Source organism: Emydura macquarii, unplaced genomic scaffold (genome assembly GCF_026122565.2).
Source record: "Emydura macquarii macquarii isolate MOO-44397 ecotype Brisbane River unplaced genomic scaffold, CSIRO-AGI_Emac_v2 contig_2457, whole genome shotgun sequence".
Taxonomy (NCBI): Eukaryota; Metazoa; Chordata; order Testudines; family Chelidae; genus Emydura; species Emydura macquarii.
The window spans coordinates 1904324-1923083 of record NW_027132594.1 but is presented as its reverse complement, the minus strand read 5'-3'; the positions used below and the strand labels follow the sequence as shown (position 1 = coordinate 1923083).

Here is an 18760-nt window from a genome sequence, read left to right as displayed (position 1 = left end):
TTAACAGGTGAAATGTACCTGGTTACTCAAGGAGGACAACACAATGAAGTAAAAGTGTTTGGGTTTATTTGTTTTTAATGAAATAAACTTTAATGAATGAACTTTAATGAAATAACCTGCCATTGTACTCTCCATCAATGTATGGGCATCATGCATTTACATACCACACTGTTTCCTGATTTGTTGCTTTTTGTTGCTTTTAATTTGACTTTCATGGAATTTAATTTATTTTTCAGGATGGATGTCTTGGTTTGGAAACAGTATTGTGATTTTTGTACTCTATAAACAGAAAGCTACCCTGCAGCCCACAGATTATCTTACATTTAACCTGGCTGTATCAGATGCTAGTGTCTCTGTGTTTGGTTATTCCCGAGGGATCATTGAAATCTTCAATGTCTTTAGAGATGATGGATTCCTCATCACATCGATATGGACATGCCAGGTAGGAATGCATTACGCGGTGAATTATTTAATTAGACAAAATAAGTATTGCTATTTCCGCATGTATACTATTAATAAATAACCAGTCAGGGTTACGAGAATGAAAATTAGTAATGAATGAGTCTCCAAAGGATCATAGTTCTGGTTTGTTTCAGATAAGCATCCAAAAATGTTCACAGTTCACAGCGATCTTCTGCCCCAGAAATCCCTTCACCCAATAGGCTCCTGATAATGTTGTACTGCTCCTTAGAGGAGCACTCCATAGGTCCATTGTTAATTGTTATTATTTGTATTGCAGTAGTAGTGCCTAGAGGCCTCAGTCAGGATCCAGGCCCTATCACAGTAGGCACTGTTCACCCGTTTATTGAAAAAGTGGTCCCTGCTCCACTGAGTTAACAATCTAAGCATAGCCTGCTCCAGCATCTTCAAGGGGTAATCAGGTAGGCTTGCACTGCATCAGTCCAGTCCAAAAATTATCACCAGAGCAGCCTTTCTAGCCATTGAGTCCTAGAGCCCTAAAATTTCACCTTCAAAAAAGATTTCAGCTTGGTTTCAGAGATGCGGGGTGACTTTATTTTGTCTACATACATTTCCTCATCCCTCTAAACATAAACATTTATTTATTTCATCATCTTATTTTAATCAAAAGTGCATTAATGGAATATTTCAATGCAGTCTTGTACTTGTCATATTTTGCAAGATAGTTTAGATATTTAAAGCAAACCCAGGAGACTGTTGGTGGGAGTGTGTTCAAGATTTGTGTTTCCAGAATCAGACTTTACATATTCCTACCCAGTGTCTGTTGTTGTTGGGAATATTTCTGAAATCCCATGTTTATATTTTTAATCTATTATCTTTTAACAGCTTACCGTGCCAAGTTTATTGAGCAGGTTGGGTAGGAGCTGCTGCTTGTCGCAACTAGATTTCCCAGATGTCCTTGTTACCTTCCAGTCTGATATTTTGCATGTGAGTTTGGTATAAAAAGAATCTTTATGGTTGATGGTCTCTTTCTAGTGGTAGCAATTGGTAAGGTATCCTTGCTGATTTTGTTAGAACTATGAGCAGCCTGAGACATCATTGACCATAAGGTTTCATTGACTCGCCTATGAGACTTCACTGGAGTGTCTGGAATAGCCCATTTATTGTTTGTTATCTGAGAGGTGCCAAATAATATCTTCTTCCCCTAGGGTTCTCATATACAAGTTTCCATTTGCTCAGGAAATAGTGAAGCATTTTGTGTGATGGCTGCCATTTTTGCAGATACAAAGAACCTCTAATGCTAAAAGCATGAGTCTCTACAGCTTGAGATAAAGAGTCGGGCTTTGCAGCTGAGGGCAGTAACAGACTCTCATCTTCTGGAACAGAGGGAGGGATATACTGACCAATGGGTTACACATATAATGGCTTACAATACGTGAAGGACACTCACATCTTCATCTGCTTTTCACTGTGCCCAGATACTGAAACCTCTTTGCTTTCACAATGTCTAACAGAAGTGCAAATATAACCAGGAGCCTCTTGTTTTAGGCTCAGTCCATATAAAATGGATGCAGTTGTGAAGGTATACTATCTGCAAGGCATTATGGATCCATTGCTACTCTTGCATCTCCAGATGACAGTCGTGGCATTTAGTGATTTTTTTTTTTCATTTAGGCCTGGCCCAGGGGTTTTATGGCTCTTGCTCTATCATGCAGACCTTGCCAAGTAGTCTAGACCTTTGTAACCTCCAACTATCAGAAGCCAGGAGTGGGGAAGATGGAGTTGATTACTCCATAAGTGCTCTGTTCTGTACACTCCCTCAGAAGTGTTGGTATGGACCTCTTCCAGAATCAGGATACTGGGCAGGATACAGGATACCGGAGACAGGATACAGGGACCATAGTCTGACACAGTATGACAGCTCTTAAGTTCTTAAGGCTGTATTACTGCAGTATACTTGACTTTGGTCTACCCTTGCCTTGAAAACCAACTGGAAGCTTCAGCTTCCTAAGTGGAGCAAGATGTATTCTTCTAGGAAAGTCACTAGGTCTCCTCCATCCAGGAGACCAACGATTCTAACGTTGGCTACTCAGATTTAATTTTTAATAGTTCAACAGTTATTTAGCATCAATTCACTGCTATCAGTAATGTTAGAAAGTTTAGTCTGCAGGCTCTGCTTTTCTCCCGCTCTTTGGAGGCACCGCCAAGGTTACTCATTGAAGCTTTAAAGTTTGACTCAATGCAGTACAGGGTGTCACTTGGTCAAAAGGAGTCGAGAGCAAAAATTACTCATCTTGTGCCCTCATTTTGTTGTTTGATATTCACTTTGGCGCTGACCCAGCAAAGCATTAAACCAGATGCTTAACTTAAGCACATGAATAGTTCTGTCAAAGTCAATTTGTACCTAGCGGGAAAGCCTAATTGATTAACAGATTTTAAAGCCAGAAGGGTCTGTTATGACCTTCTAGTTTAACCTCCTGCATTACCCAGGCTGTAGAATTTCAGCAAGTAATTCCTGCACCAAGCCCATAACTTCTGGTTGAACTACAGTATATCTTTTAGTATATCCAGTCTTGATTTAAAGATTACAGGTGATGGAGAATCTGCCACATCCCTAGATAAGTTGTTCCAGTGGTTAGTTACCCTCTCTGGAAACAATTTGTGCCTTATTTCTAGCCTGAAATTGTATAACTTTAGCTTCCATTGGATCTTGCTATGCCTTGTTATGGCCTTGTCTGCTAGAATAATGAGTACAATCAGAAATGTTCTTCCCGTGTAGGTACTGATAAGTCTGTGATCAAGTCACCTCTGAACCTTCTCTTGAATAAGCTAAATAGATCGAGGAAAAATGATGGGCAATGTTATGGTATTTGTTAATTCTCTATTCTGTTATGTGGTACTGGAGGGAGTGATTAAAGGAAAGTGCTTCAAGGCCACACAGACAAACCATTAATGGTTAGATTCTACCACGCTTGCTCATGGTGAGCAGTACTTTATTCTAACATAGTCCATTTTACAGATAAGGAAACAAACAGAGATAAAGTGACTAGCCCAGGATCACACAGGGAGTCTGGGACAAGGATCAAAGACAGATTCCTTACCTTCTGACTCCTGGTCCTAAGCCTTACTGACATCACCATCATTCCTCCCATTTAATTTTAAAGCTAGGAAGGTGTAAATTCACATAATGTCTGTGTGGGTTTTTTAGATGTAGGCTTTCTAGCTTTACATCAGAATCTTTCAGAGATGAGTGTTAGTGTAAATTCTTTACAGATTTTTCTTCTAATCTTTAATCTAATACATTCTGCTTAATATTACTGGGCCAGATCGTACCCCTATGTGCAAACAACTCTGTAGGGGACACAAAATCCCATGAGTCTGCTTCCTTGTGGAGTTTCTTCTGCGTTCTCCCATTGGGAGAAGGGCTTGCCTCCACCACCTCATTCCATGGACGAAAACAGGTATCTAAATCTGCATGGATCCTGGGTATACTCCAGGGGCATAGTGCCACTCTCTTGAAGTCCCTGCACCTCCATATTGGTCTTCAAAGGCCTGCATCTCTTCCCTAGCATTCTGAAAGCACAGTTTAATTGGAATCATGCTGTCATGATTCCAACTGAAATGTGATTTCCCAACCAGCAACTGCCTCTAGGACCCAATCCAACCTCCCCCTGGTTCATCCGTGCAGACAAGGGCTCCTCAGGAAATTTAGAGTTAATACTTTCTTTGGCTGGTAACATTCTTCCTGCAGTGATTGTGTTTGTCTTATCAGGCTCACACCTACCCCACTCTCTTGCTCTTAACTAACTTGCAGATCCTTGAATTCATGGACAGTAGCCAGTTTTATCCATTGAAAAATGCAAATTCGTCAAAACAGAAAGTGCTTGTGTACAAGGGCTGGGTTGGACAAATTTCCTGACACAAAAAAATGTTGAGGAAAAGTTTATGAAATTGTCCAAATGTTTCATTTCAGCACTTTAAAAATGAAAAATTCCAATTTTATTTAGAAATTTAAGCTACTAAGACAGTGGGAAACAGGTTGAAATGAAATCGAAACTAAAGGTTTTGAAATTATGGAAAGGAAATTTTTCAATTGACCTGAAGCAAAAACAGGACAAAACGCATTGTTTTTTTCAGATCACTAATATTTTTGAAATTTTATTTTTTCATCCTGATTTGAGACAGGAAACATTTTCCAACTCTCAAAAATACTTGCAGGATGGGAAAACTGTTTCCTGCCCAGCTCTAATGGACAGTCATGTGCAGGGTTTGGGGAAAGTAGGGGAAAGCTGACACTGCAGATGCCGACTCCTCTACCTCTCTTCCCTGTGGGAGGAGGGAGATATGCCGATGTAGGGCCCCCTCCATGAGAAGGTGCTTAGAGTACAATCTGGCTTTTCAGTATTTTCATTTACATTTGTGAGAAGGATTATACTTAATATAAGTATGCACTGTGTGATGGAATCAAAAGCCTCTTTTCTGTGTTGCTTTCTTTGTCTTGTCAGCTTTGTTGCAGAGGAGAACAGGGAGCGGCGACAACAGTTCAGAGAAGCCCATTTTTACAGCTGGTGCCTCTTTCTACCTTTCACACTGTCCTAGTCTGTCACAGAGGCATGCTTTGCTCCCTTCTCCACAGGAGAGTTCATTTACCATAAAACTACTGTTCTGATCTCAGCCAAATATTCTTGTTCTCCTTGAAAATATGTGCCCATACATGTTGGTAGAAAGAGATTTTGTCTAAAGAGAACTAGTTGTTTTAGCAAAATTCCTCTGTTTTCCTTCCATGCATATTCACAGCTGTCATTCTAGGGTCTGTTTTAAGAGAAACGATAGGAAAACTCTTTCATTTACTTTATTTAATGCATGGCTAAGAAGTCACCAATGAAACAAAACGTTTACACTGAAGCTGAAAAATTCAGATCCGGATCCAGAATTAAAAGCATTCCCTGTATTGTGTGTGTTCAGAGGAAGGATGGTGGTGGTGTTAGGACACTAAAAGTGGACTCAAGGAGATCTGAGTTCAATTCCCAGCTTTGTCACAGACTTCCTGTGTGAGCTTGGGCAAGTCACTAAGAGTGAAATCCTGGCCCCAATGAAGTCAGTGACTCTCCCAGCCCCATGGGAGGGAGGATCTGAGGTGGATTTAAACCACCTTTACACCCTGCTGATCTGAACGAATGGAGGGGCTGGGAAAGACCCTAGCATTGCTTAACCAGACCTCATGACTTGCCTGTGTTACATAGGGTGACCATACATCCCGTTTTTAAGCCCTGTCCCAGCCATCCCAAATTTTTTGGCAAAAGTGGGTATTTGTCCTGTGTGTTCTTGCCAACTTGATCAGTGCAACTAGTATATTCTCATGTTCACTAGGTGTGATGTTAATAAGTGTTACAAGGAATTCTTTATTTAAAAAAAAAGGCAAAGGAAGTTAAAAGTAAAAATTCTATTAAAAAGAATTGCAGGCTACTCTCTAGCAATTGAAACATAATTTCTCTCTTTTGTAGATGGCTAAAATCTTAATAAATGAGTCAGACATTTAAGCATAATTAAAATTAAATGGAAAAATACGTTTAGGGCATAATTTCTGTTTCTCTTTTACAAAATGGCAGTTCTAACACAGGAGCAATTCAACTCATAGTTCTTGTAAAGAGCAGGATATTTACAAGTTCTTCTTCGAGTGATCGCTCATGTCCATTCCACTATAGGTGTGTGCCCGCCACCATGCATGGTTCCCGGAACTTTTTTCCCCTTAGCAGATCCCATAGGGCTGGCTTTGGTGCCCCCCTGGAGTACCATGCACATGCTGCAGTATATGAGGCACTGCCGGCCCTAAATCCCCTCAGTTCCTTCTTTCCACCCGTGACAGTTGCTGGAACTAGCCTTGCTCTCTGCAAGTTCTATTCCCCTTCCTTGAACTCTTTGTTATTCGAAGTACTTCAGTTAGTTTTAAGTAGTTGTTAAGTGTTGTTAAGTATAGTTAGATAAGAAGTCCCTGAGGGACTTAGAGTGGCCAGGCCATGCCCCACTCGCCTGGATTTAAGCCGTGTACCTCCTGCGGGAAGGCTTTCCCACTCAGCGACCCCCACAATCGGTGCCTTAAGTGCCTGCAGGAAGAGCACAGAAAAGATAAATGCAAGGTCTGCAGGGCTTTTAAAGCGCGGACTCAAAAGGACCGAGAGATACGGTTAAAAGCCCTGCTCATGGAGGCAGCACTCCCGCTCCACCTCGGCACCTAGCATAACCTTGGTGCAGAGTGCACCGCCGGCCTCAGAATCGACTCAGCACCGAGCAACATCCCCAGTGCCGAAGAGGAAGAAATAGCCCGCAGAGCGTGGACACTCCCCTGCACTGTCAGTACGGGCAGGGTCGAGTGTGGAGATGCACTGACCACGGCCCGTCGAGTCTTCTCCGGTGCCTGCATCTCCGTGCAGGGAGCCTCCCCCGACTCCTGGGAGTGGGAGAGTGCCCCTGCCAACACCGTTGACACTGGAGGCTTTTTCAGGCAGCAAGAGCCTTGTTGGCCTTGCCTTCGCCACCTCCGCGCCCCCCTCCGCCGAGGGAGAAGGGGCTGGTGTCCCAGGGCAAACCTGCTTTGGGTCCCCCCGACGGGTGGTGGAGATCCCCGGTACGGGGAGGAAGATCTCCTGCCGGACGGCCACCGGGAGTAGAGCGAGGACGGTCCCCCAGCAGTCGCTCCAGGTTGCCGGCATTGAGCCGGCCTACTTCGACTCAGGACGTGGAGTCCCTCTCTCGGCGCCAACGTACATCCCCGGCACTGGAGGCAGCGCAGGCCAGGAGGCGGCACCGGTCAAAGTCTGCCAGGCGGAGCTCGGACAGCTCCAGCTCCAGATCCCCGGCACTGAGGAGTTCGCCCACACCGAGGCAGCGCAGAACCCAGTCGCCATCAGAGGACCCGGCACCGTGGAGTCCCCGATGAGGAACCCGGTCACCGGAGTCTGGCTCGGCACCGCAGAGTTTGGAGCAGCGCTGGTCTCCGTCACCGAAGGACAAGTGGCACCACAAGTCATCGGTACCGAGACAACGCTCCAGTACTTCGAGCTTTTTGGAGCGCACCTCCACTTGCGAGCACCGCTCGCGGCGATGGAGGCGGTCCTCGTCATCCTCCAGGTTGGAGGCATCGAGAGGATCGTCCCCAGAACGGGATGGCACCCGGGACCGAGGACATGCACAGCACCGCAGGTCCAGTGGCTCGGGGTCCCACAGGGGGGACAGTCGTCGGGACAACTGATGCCCCCACGAGGTGCCACAGCCGGTGGCGCAGTCAGCCCCGGTTTGGCCCCAGGGTCAATGGCTGCAACAATGGCCTTATTGGGCCCCATGGGGCATCTAGATGGGGCCAGAGCCACAATCCATCCTGTCATTGGGGGTTAAGTCCTTGCCTCTGGCATAGGAGAAGGCCCATAGACACCACTCCTCGGATAAGGAGTCGGACCCCATGGAGGGACCCTGTACGGGTGCATCCCTTCGTTAGATGGGGGAGCACCCACAGGATGCACCTCAGCAGTCCTCTTCCTCCTCACCAGACAAGGCAGTCTCCCGGGACCACATGGCACCACTGGAAGATTTCAGGGCACACCAGGAGCTGCTCAAGAGGGTGGCCTCTAACTTGGGGCTGGAGGTGAACGAGTTAGAGGAGGCCGATGATACCCTCTTCAATGTGCTGGTGGCAGCTGCCCCAGTGAAAGTGGCCTTACCAGTCCACGATAGGGTCCTCAAAATTGTAAAGGCCCTGTGGCAAACCCCTTCCTCGGTCGCACCTACGTCAAAGGTGGCCATGACAAAGTATTATGTCCCGGCCAAAGGGTTTGAGTATTTAACTGACCCGGCCCCGGGAACCCTGGTGGTAGACGCAGCCAACCAGTGGGACAGGCAAGGTCAGCCAGGTTCCACTCCCAAGAACAGACAACAAAAAGCTGGATTTGTTTGAGAGAAAAATTTATTCCACAGCAGCCCTGCAGTTCAGGATTTTCAACCATCAGGCCCTCCTAGGTAGATATAATTTTAACTTGTGGGACTCCCTCAGGCGGTTTGCTTAGGCCCTGCCCCAGGACCAGGCCACAGACTTTACCACCATCTTGGACGAAGGAATCCCTGTGGCCAGGGCAATGCTCCAGACGTCCAGTGACGCTGCTCACTCAGCGGGTAGTGCCATAGCCTCTGCCATTTCCATGACAAGGTGCTTGTGGCTGCAATCCTTGGGCCTGTCCCAGGAGGTGCATCAATCGATTCAGGACCTCCCCTTTGATGGGTCAGCCCTATTCTCCGATCAGACCAATGCGAAGCTGCATGGTCTGAAGGACTCCAAGACTGTGCTCCGCTCCCTGGGCCTGTACATGCCCCAGGTTTCTAGGCGACAGTCACGGCCCCAGGCACAGCAGCAACCAAGGCCTCCTCCTAGGCCCTTTCAGCCCTACAGAAATAGGGGGTTTAGGAGACAAAATCAGCCCACCAGCTTGACCTCAGCCCTCCGGCAGGGGCCCCCCCAGGGGGTCAGGCAATCGGAGGAGGCAGTTTTGGTGGCGCGCCCGAGGGTAGTGCCCCTACTACTCCTCTGGATCCTCCCCATCCTTTCCTAAACAGGTTAAGCCCCTTCTATGCCAATGGGCAAAGATCACTTCATACCGTTAGGTCCTTGGGATAGTCTCAAGGGGCTATGCCCTACAGTTTACATCTACCTCCCCCTCCGTACCTCTTCAGGGACCCCTCCCTCTTGCAGGAGGTGGACACTCTCCTCAACATAGGAGCGATGGAAATGGTTCCCCAAGGCAGAAGGGGGAAGGGATTCCATTTGAGGTACTTCCTCATCCCCAAGGCAAGGGGGGGGAGGGGTCTGAGACCTATATTAGACCTGCGTCGTCTCAACAAATATATCAAATGGCTCCAGTTTCACATGGTTTCCCTAGCCTCCATAATCCCTTCCCTGGATCAAGGTGACTGTTATGCCACCCTCGATCTTAAGGACACACACTTTCATGTGTCCATCCTCCCCAGCCACAGGCGTTTCCTCCGTTTAACGGTGGCTGGCTCCCACTACCAATTTACAGCCTTACCCTTTGGCCTATCTTCGGCTCCAAGGGTGTTCACCAAATGCATGGCAGTGGTGGCTGCCCACCTGAGATGAACGGGTGTGCAAATCTTTCCTTACCTGAATGATTGGCTGATCTGGGGCAGGTCCAGGTCCCAAGTACAGGAGAGCATCACCCTCATTTGCTCCACATGCAGCAGGCTGGGACTGCTCATAAACGAGCAGAAGTCCACACTAACCCCAGTGCAATGTATAGAATTCATTGGGGCCACCCTGTACTCTTCCCAGGCCAGAGCCTTCCTGCCTCAGCCACGTTTCAAGGCGATGGTCTCTATCATCTCCCAGCTGCACCGATGCCCCATGACAACAGCCAGGCACTGCCTACAGCTGTTAGGCCACATGACAGCCAGCATGTACGTAGTGAAACTAGCTCACCTGAGGCTCAGACCACTTCAGTCGTGGTTGACCTTGGTATATGTGCTGAGCAGACACCCATTGGACAGGGTGGTCACACCTCCCCCGGCAGTCCTAGCCTCCCTAAACTGGTGGCCGATTCCCAGGGCAATGATGAAACGTGTTCCATTCAGGGAACTGGCCCCATCGGCACTCTAATCTCCGATGCTTCGTATGTAGGATGGGGAGCCCACATCAGCGCCAATCTAGGCACTCAGGGGCTCTGGGCGGGGGAGGAGAGGCTCCTGCACATCAACGTGAAGGGGCTGAGGGCCATTCGCCTAGCGTGCAAGGTGTTCCTCCAATTTCTGACAGGCAAAGTGGTGCAGGTGTTGATGGACAACACCACAGCCATGTTTTACATAAACAGGCAGGGGGGAGCACGCTCCTCAGCCTTCTGCGAGGAATCCATTTGCCTGTGGGACTTTGCCGTGAGGCACGATTTCCACTTGACTGCCTCTCACCTCCTGGGAGTGAGGAACGATGAGGCGGATCATCTCAGCAGGACGTTTGTATCCCGCCACGACTGGTTGTTGAACCCGGAGGTCATGACTACGATCTTCCAAAAGTGGGGCGTTCTCCAACTGCACCTATTGGTGTCAGCCTGGAACACGAAGTTTCTGAGGTTCTGCTTCCTCCAGGGTCATGGAACTGGGTTGCTTTCCTACGTGTTCCTTATCAACTGGATGGGGACCCTCATGTATGCGTTTCCACCCATTCCGCTCCTGCCCAAGGTCCTGCTGAAAATGAAGAGGGACAGGGCAGATCTTATACTTACCACTCCGGCCTGGCCGAGACAGCACTGGTTCGGCACGCTGTTGGACCTTTTGATCACCCCGCTCCTAGAGCTCCCGAGACGGCATGACCTTTTCTCCCAGGACCATGGTCACCTGTTGCACCCAGACCTGGACTCCCTGCACCTCACGGCCTGGAGGCTCTGTGGCTGACAGAGGGAGAGAGTAAGCCTGCTCAGTGCAGGTCCAACGAGTCCTGCTTGGCAGCAGGAAGCCTTCTACACAGGTCATGTATCGGGCTAAGTGGAGGCAGTTTACTGTTGGGCGGAGTCCAGGGGTATTCTGCTCAGTCTCTCGCCTATACAGGCGATCCTGGAGTACTTGCTCCAGCTAAAGCTCCAGGGTCTGGCGCTGGCCTCATTGAGGGTTCACCTGGCGGTCATTTCAGCCTTCCATCAGCCGCTAGAGGGGAGATCCCTGTTCTTCCATCCCATGTCGGTCAGGTTCCTCAAGGACGTGAGGAGGCTTTATCTGCAGATCTGCGACCCGGTGCCTCCCTGGGATCTCAACCTGGTCCTCTCGAGACTCCCAGGGCCCCCCTTTGAACCCATGGCTTCATGCCCCCTGCTCATGCTTTCATGGAAAGTAGCCTTCCTGGTGGCCGTTACCTCAGCTAGGAAGGTGTCCGAAATTAGGGCCTTGACTTCGGAGCCCCCTTATACAATATTTTATAAGAATATGGTGCAGTTAAGGCCGCATCCAGCCTTCCTGCCCAGTGTGGTTTCCCAATTTCATTGTAACCAAGATATTTTTCTCCCAGTGTTTTTTCCCAAACTGCACGGTTCGGAGGAGAGGAGATGACACTCGCTGGATGTGAGATGAGCCCTGGCCTACTACATCGAGCGTATAAAGCTGTTCCGGAAATCGACGCAGCTCTTCGTCGCAGTGGCTGACCGTATGAAAGGCTCACCTGTCTCCATCCAACGCATCTCTTCATGGATTACATCATGCATCAAGTTCTGTTATGAGCAGGAGAGGGTGCCACTTCCGGGAACCATCACAGTGCATTCAACCAGAGCTCAAGCCTCATCTACAGCCTTCCTGGAGAGAGTGCCCCTGCAGGACATCTGCAGAGCTGCTACCTGGTCGTCGGTGCATACCTTCATGGCCCACTACGCCATCGTCCAGCAGGCGAGAGAGGACGCAGGATTCAGCAGAGTGGTGCTGAGGGCAGCTCACTGGTAATTCCTACCCATCTCCAAGGTACTGCATGTTAGTCACTTATAGTGGAATGGACATGAGCAATCACTCGAAGAAGAAATCAAGGTTACTTACCAGTAACTGATGTTCTTCAAGATGTGTTGCTCATGTCCTTTCCATAACCCACCCTCCGTCCCCGCTGCCAGAGTTGGCAGAAAGAAGGGAGTGAGGGGACGTAGAGCCGGCAGCGCCTCATATACCGCGGCATGTGCGCAGGACTCCAGGGGGCACCAGAGCCGGCCCAACAGGATCTGCTAAGGGGAAAAAAATTCTGGGAACCATGCATGGTGGCATGCACTCATCTATAGTGGAATGGACATGAGCAACACATCCCGAAGAACATCAGTTACTGGTAAGTAATCTTGTTTTATTGGACCAAATTCTGATCTGTTTTACATCATGTAAATCTAGAGCAATTCCACTGCCTGCACTGGAGTTGCAGCAGACTTAAACCCTAGTGTAACAAAAATCAGAATTTGGCCTATTTTCTTGGCAAGATGAGTAAACAAATGGCTCTGTATCAAGGTTTTACACAAATATGTGCTAAGTGAGAGATTGTGTAAATATTTCCTTGTAATACAAGTATGTAAATAACTGAGCTAAACAGAATGTATCTCACACAAAAAGTTCTTTTTTCCTGTTTATTGAAGAGCTCAGTCAACTTTTAATTAAAAGTGGAAAAGCAGAGAGGTCTCTGAACAAAGTTATTAACTATTCAGGAGGAACAGTTCGAGCGAGCTGTCACTTGTTAAGAGATAAGCAAGATGTATCAGATGACAGAAAGTATGCATTTTTCGGTGAAGGTTTATCTCTGCGTCAATTTTAATGGGACTCAGGCTTCTAAAGACAAGCTCAGACCCATGCTCATATTCCTTTTCTTAAATTTGACAAAACTGAATGCAGTGAAAACACATTTAATAATTTATGGCCAAGTATGCCATTGGTTTTTATGCACAATCTACTGTTGAAATCAGTCATGGTAGTGTAAAGACCAGTGGTATAATGTGTGTGTGTGTGTGTGTGACTTTAAAACTCATTTTAAAATATTCAGTATTTCATTATAATAAGTCTCTTACTATTTAATGCCCAAACTTCATATGCATCTTATAATTCAAACAATATTGGAGCGAGCTCTCATCCACACCTGCTAGCCTCAGGACTGAAAACTTCATCTTATCTTGTACCCACCAGGGGCTGGATCCAACTTCCATTGCAATCACTGGAAAGACTTCAGGCCTTTGGGTCTTTACTATACGTTTGGAAAAGGCAGGAAGCAACCTCCGGACAGTAACTCCACATAAGTACATGTGCTCACGTGACTTTATGATACACTGATTGGGAAGTAACATTAGAGAGAGAGAGAAAGAAATGGTTCCTAAATAATTATTTGTGGCACAAATAAATGCAATGTTATTAAATAATGAGTATAGGGGAAATTTCATCAGCACTACATACTCCAAAGAACTCTTCTGATGGCAAAGGAATACAGCAAGCACTGTGAAAGCTGAACATCTAATGTACGAATTATCTAGATAATACTAAATACTAAGACAAACAAACAACTCAAGGCCTGGACAGAGGAGAGCTGCTAAGTTTTCAGTTCCGTTGTTCCAGGTAACTTTTATTGTTCATAAACTGAGCCTAGAATGCAGTGAAAGATTATTGTTTGCAGGTCCCTGGTGCCATTGGTCTAGGTCTGTCGGATGTTCTTAGTCTTGATGCTGCTAATTTTGGTTGGTTGTGCTTTTTGGCATAGTGCCATCACATCACTGTCTGGCAGGTTAATCTGTGCTGGTCCTAGTCTCACTGGTTGCCAGTCTTGATTATCAGCTGAAACTGGCTGAGTTTGGGCTGTGTTGCACATATGCATACAGGTATCTCATCAGGCATGGCCAATTTCTATTTTCACTTGCTTCATCACTTTCACTGAGCCAGCTATCTGCCTCACTTTGCCCTTCTGCCATTGTTGGATTGACTACATTTTTGGTCCTAGTTCTGAGTAGCCAGCTTTCACTGTTAAACATGGTTAAGGAAACTTTCCTTTGCTAAGTCAGGTTGTCCTTTCCCTTTACTTCATGCACTCATCTCACTTGATCTAACTATTTTTCTTTCCTCTGCCCATGTCCTTCTTTGATCTCCACAGTAAGATGAAGATTTAGACTTTCCCAGATTTAGTTAGTCCTGCTCCTGCGGCAGAGCGAGACAGAGAGATGATATCTTTTCTCTTATTGTCCCAAAACACTCTAGCCTTTTGACCCTTTCCACACAAAAAGACTTGTCTCCAGGTGTAAAGAATATCGCTATCCTTTGCATCTTCATTTGAAAGGAGAGAGGTTTCTTCATCAATTCTTGCTCCCCTTGGACTGAAGAGACACCGCCACTCTCCTCTAAGAAAGCTTTTTTTCTTTCTGCGGTTCACAGAGGCTCTCTTCTCAGGAATCTGGTGACTCTGATACCACTGGGTCCATTGACCCTGCCTCCTGTTCTGCCTGTTTGAGCAGCAGTGGCTGACTTCTGCTTGTTGTGGCTAATCTGTGGCACAGCATTTAGCTGCTCCCATTCAGTTGCAATTGCTAAGGTATCCTCAACCATCAAACTGAACCAAGACCAGAAATCAAAGTTGTGGTCTGGAAGCAGGCCAGAGCCCCTCTGGGATTCTCCCACCCAGTTCAGAAAAATCTGGAGAAAATTGAAAACTGTATTTTGCTCTTTTGTAGTTCAGTTCTCTATCCTCTCATTGCCCTGCCAGTGTGCATTAATCCTTGTCTGGAGCGGTTGAGGCAACAGTTCACTCTGGGCAAATGTAGTCTTTGGCCTCTGCTAGGGCTGCCAAGAAGTGGGTCAGACAACCATTTCATCAAGCATATTTGTCCTTTCCAGAAAGATTATATTCATATGTTATACTGCAATAAGTGTTAGTGTGAAAGAGGCAGTGAAACATGTTAGTAATGTGATGTTGCAAATTATTATCCTCAACAAGGGGAGGGAGAGAAACATTACCGCTCTCTGTGTGAGCACTTTAAATTCTACTAAAGCTTGCTTCCCAACAAATATACAAAGCCTCCCCTGTCTGATAATCATAATACCAGTACAGAGCTTCCAGCTTCAGATGGCCCCTGCCACCAGTGGGAAACTGGGGAGGTTTGTAGCGTGTTCAAATAATTAAAATGTACTATTGACTAGTGGTCTACAAAACACTTGCTCATGATCTGGGAAGAGCCCACGGGTAATATGGCCCCAGTTGCCTTTTTTTAAGTTGCTAAACTGCATTAAAGACAGCGACAAATATACTAAGGCCAACATTTTCAGACCAGGGTGCCTAATGTTAGGCTCCTAAGCCTACATTTAGTCACCTAAATAAAAGTGGCCTGGTCTTTCAAAGATGTCAAATAGTTGCAGTTCTCATTAAATTCAATGGAATATGTTGATGCTCAGCACTCTGGAAAATCAAGTCATGTATATGTCCTTAGTCCTATTGGCTAAAAGTAAAGTGGTCATATGAGGTCACAATTGGGGTCAAGGAGTCATACGAGGTCAAAACAAGGAGTCAATTGTGAGTCAAGGAGTCATATGACGTATCAACGCTGGGTCAATTTGGAGTCAAAGGTTCAAATGAGGTCACAACTGGGGTCAAGTTGGAGACAAGAGGTCATACGAGGTCACAATTGGGGGGTCAAGCTGACGTCAAGGATTCATATGAGGTCACAATGTGGAGTCAAGGGGTCATATGAGGTCACAGTTTGTGTCAAAGAAGAGTGAAAGGGTCATATGAGGTCAAAAGAAGGAGTCAATTTTGACTCAAGGGGTCATATGAGGTCACAATGGTGGAGCAATTTGCACTCCAGGGGTCAAATGAGGTCACAATTGGGGTCAATGAGGAGTCAAGGGGTCATAATTTGGGGGGGCAAGCGAGTCATATGAGGTCTCCATTGGGGTCATTGAGGAGTCAAGGGGTCATCACACATTTGAGGTGAATCAGGAGTCAAGGGGTCATACGAGGTCACAATTTGGGTCAAAGAGGAATGAAACGGTCATATGAGATCACTATTGTGCTTAATCTGAAGTCAAGGGGTCATATGAGGTCACAAGGGATGGTAATGAATAATCAAGGGGGTCAAATGAGGTTACAATTCGGGTCATTGAGGAACCAAGGGGTCATATGAAGTCACAGGTGGGGTCAATGAGGAGTCAAGGGATCAAACAAGGTAACAAGGGATATCAATGAGGAGTCAAGGGGGTCATACGAGGTCACAACGCTGGGTCAATTTGGAGTCAAAGGTTCAAATGAGGTCACAATTGGGGTCAAGATGGAGTCAAGGGGTCATACAAGATCACAATTGGGGGTCAAGCTGGCGTCAAGGAGTCATATGACGTCAGAAGGGATAGTAATGAATAATCAAGGGGGTCAAATGAGGTTACAATTGGGGTCATTGAGGAGTCAAGGGTCAAATGAGTGCAAAAGAAGGAGTCACTGAGGAATCAAGGGGTCATATGAGGTCACAATTGTGCTTAATCTGGAGTCAAGGGGTCATATGAGGTCACAAGGGATGGTATTGAATAAGCAAGGGGTCAAATGAGGTCACAATTGGGGTCATTGAGGAGTCAAGGGTCAAATGAGTGCAAAAGAAGGAGTCACTGAGGAATCAAGGGGTCATATGAGGTCACAATTGTGCTTAATCTGGAGTCAAGGGGTCATATGAGGTCACAAGGTTTGGTAATGAATAATCAAGGGGTCAAATGAGGTTACAATTGGGGGCAATGAAGAATAAAGAGGTCATATGAGGTCTCCATTGGGGTCATTGAGGAGTCAAGGGGTCATATAAGGTCACAGTTGGGGTGAATGTGGGCTCATTCAAAAGCAACAGAAAGGAATTTATTTTGAGTCAAGGGGTCATACGAGGTCACAGTTGGGGTCACTCAGGAGTCAAGGGGGTCATACGAGGTCACAGTTGGGGGGGTCAGTGAAGAATAAAGAGGTCATATGAGGTTTCCATTGCGGTCATTGAGGAGTCAAGGGGGGTCAAATGAGTTCAAATGAAGGCGTCACTGAGGAGTCAAGGGGGTCATACGCGGTCACAATTGTGCGTAATCTGGCGTCAAGGGGTCATATGAGGTCACAAGGGATGGTATTGAATAAGCAAGGGGTCAAATGAGGTCACAATTGGGGTCAATGAGGAGTCAAAGGGTCATACGAGGTCACAATTGGGGCTCAGTGAGGAATAAAGAGGTCATATGAGGTTTCCATTGGGGTCATTGCGGAGTTAAGGGGTCAAATGAGTTCAAATGAAGGAGTCACTGAGGAATCAAGGGGTCATATGAGGTCACAAGGACGGTCAATGAGGAGTCAAGGGGTCATACGAGGTCACAATTGTGCGTAATCTGGCGTCAAGGGGTCATATGAGGTCACAAGGGATGATATTGAATAAGCAAGGGGTCAAATGAGGTCACAATTGGGGTCAATGAGCAGTCAAAGGGTCATACGAGGTCACAATTGGGGGTCAGTGAAGAATAAAGAGGTCATATGAGGTCTCCATTGGGGGTCATTGAGGAGTCAAGGGGTCATATAAGGTCACAGTTGGGTGAGTGTGGAGTCAAGGGGTCATTCAAAATCAAAAGAAGAAATTTATTTTGAGTCAACGGGTCCTACGAGGTCACAATTGGGGTCACTGAGGAGTCAAGGAGGTCATACCAGGTCACAGTTGGGGGGTCAGTGAAGAATAAAGAGGTCATATAAGGTCTCCATTGGGGTCATAGAGGAGTCAAAGGGTCAAATGAGGTCAAATGAAGGGGTCACTGAGGAGTCAAGGGGTCATATGCGGTCACAAGGGATGGTATTGAATAAGCAAGGGGTCAAATGAGGTCACAATTGGGGGTCAATGAGGAGTCAAAGGGTCATACGAGGTCACAATTGGGGGTCAGTGAGGAATAAAGAGGTCATATGAGGTCTCCATTGGGGTCATTGAGGAGTCAAGGGGTCATATAAGGTCACAGTTGGGGTGAATGTGGAGTCAAGGGGTTAGTCAAAATCAAAAGAAGGAATTTATTTTGAGTCAAGGGGTCAAATGAGGTCACAATTGGGGTCAATGAGGAGTCAAAGGGTCATACGAGGTCACAATTGGGGGGTCAGTGAGGAATAAAGAGGTCATATGAGGTCTCCATTGGGGTCATTGAGGAGTCAAGGGGTCAAATAAAGGAGTCACTGAGGAGTCATATGAGGTCACAATGGTGGATCAATTTGCACTCAAAGGGTCAAATGAGGGCACAAGGGAGGTCAATGAGGAGTCAAGCGGTCATATGAGGTCACAACTGTGCTTAATCTGGAGTCAAGGGGTTATATGAGGTCACAAGGGTTGGTAATGAATAATCAAGGGGTCTAATGAGGTCACAATTGGGGGCAATGAAGAATAAAGAGGTCATATGAGGTCTCCGTTGGGGTCATTGAGGAGTCAAGGGGTCATAAAAGGTCACAGTTGGGGTGAGTGTTGAGTCAAGGGGTCATTCAAAAATCAAAAGAAGGAATTTATTTTGAGCTATGTGGTCATACGAGATCAACAGTTGGGGGTCAGTGAGGAATAAAGAAGTCATATGAGGTTTCCATTGGGGTCACTGAGGAGTCAAATGAGGTCACAGTTGTGCATAATCTGGAGTCAAGGGGTCATATGAGGTCACAAGGGATGGTATTGAATAAGCAAGGGGTCAAATGAGGTCACAATTGGGGTCAATGAGGAGTCAAAGGGTCATACGAGGTCACAATTGGGGGGTCAGTGAGGAATAAAGAGGTCATATGAGGTCTCCATTGGGGTCATTGAGGAGTCAAGGGGTCATATAAGGTCACAGTTGGGGTGAG

At 46.6% G+C, this 18760-nt stretch overlaps 1 protein-coding gene across 1 annotated transcript in view; it reads left to right on the top strand.

The window, feature by feature from the left end:
• Nucleotides 1–18760, top strand: part of LOC137162736 (visual pigment-like receptor peropsin) — a 61805-nt gene that overhangs the window by 11703 nt on the left and 31342 nt on the right. The window contains exon 2 of the mRNA XM_067562647.1: nt 237–442. Coding sequence (XP_067418748.1) covers nt 237–442 — 206 coding nt within the window. The remainder of the gene's footprint in view (nt 1–236; nt 443–18760) is intronic.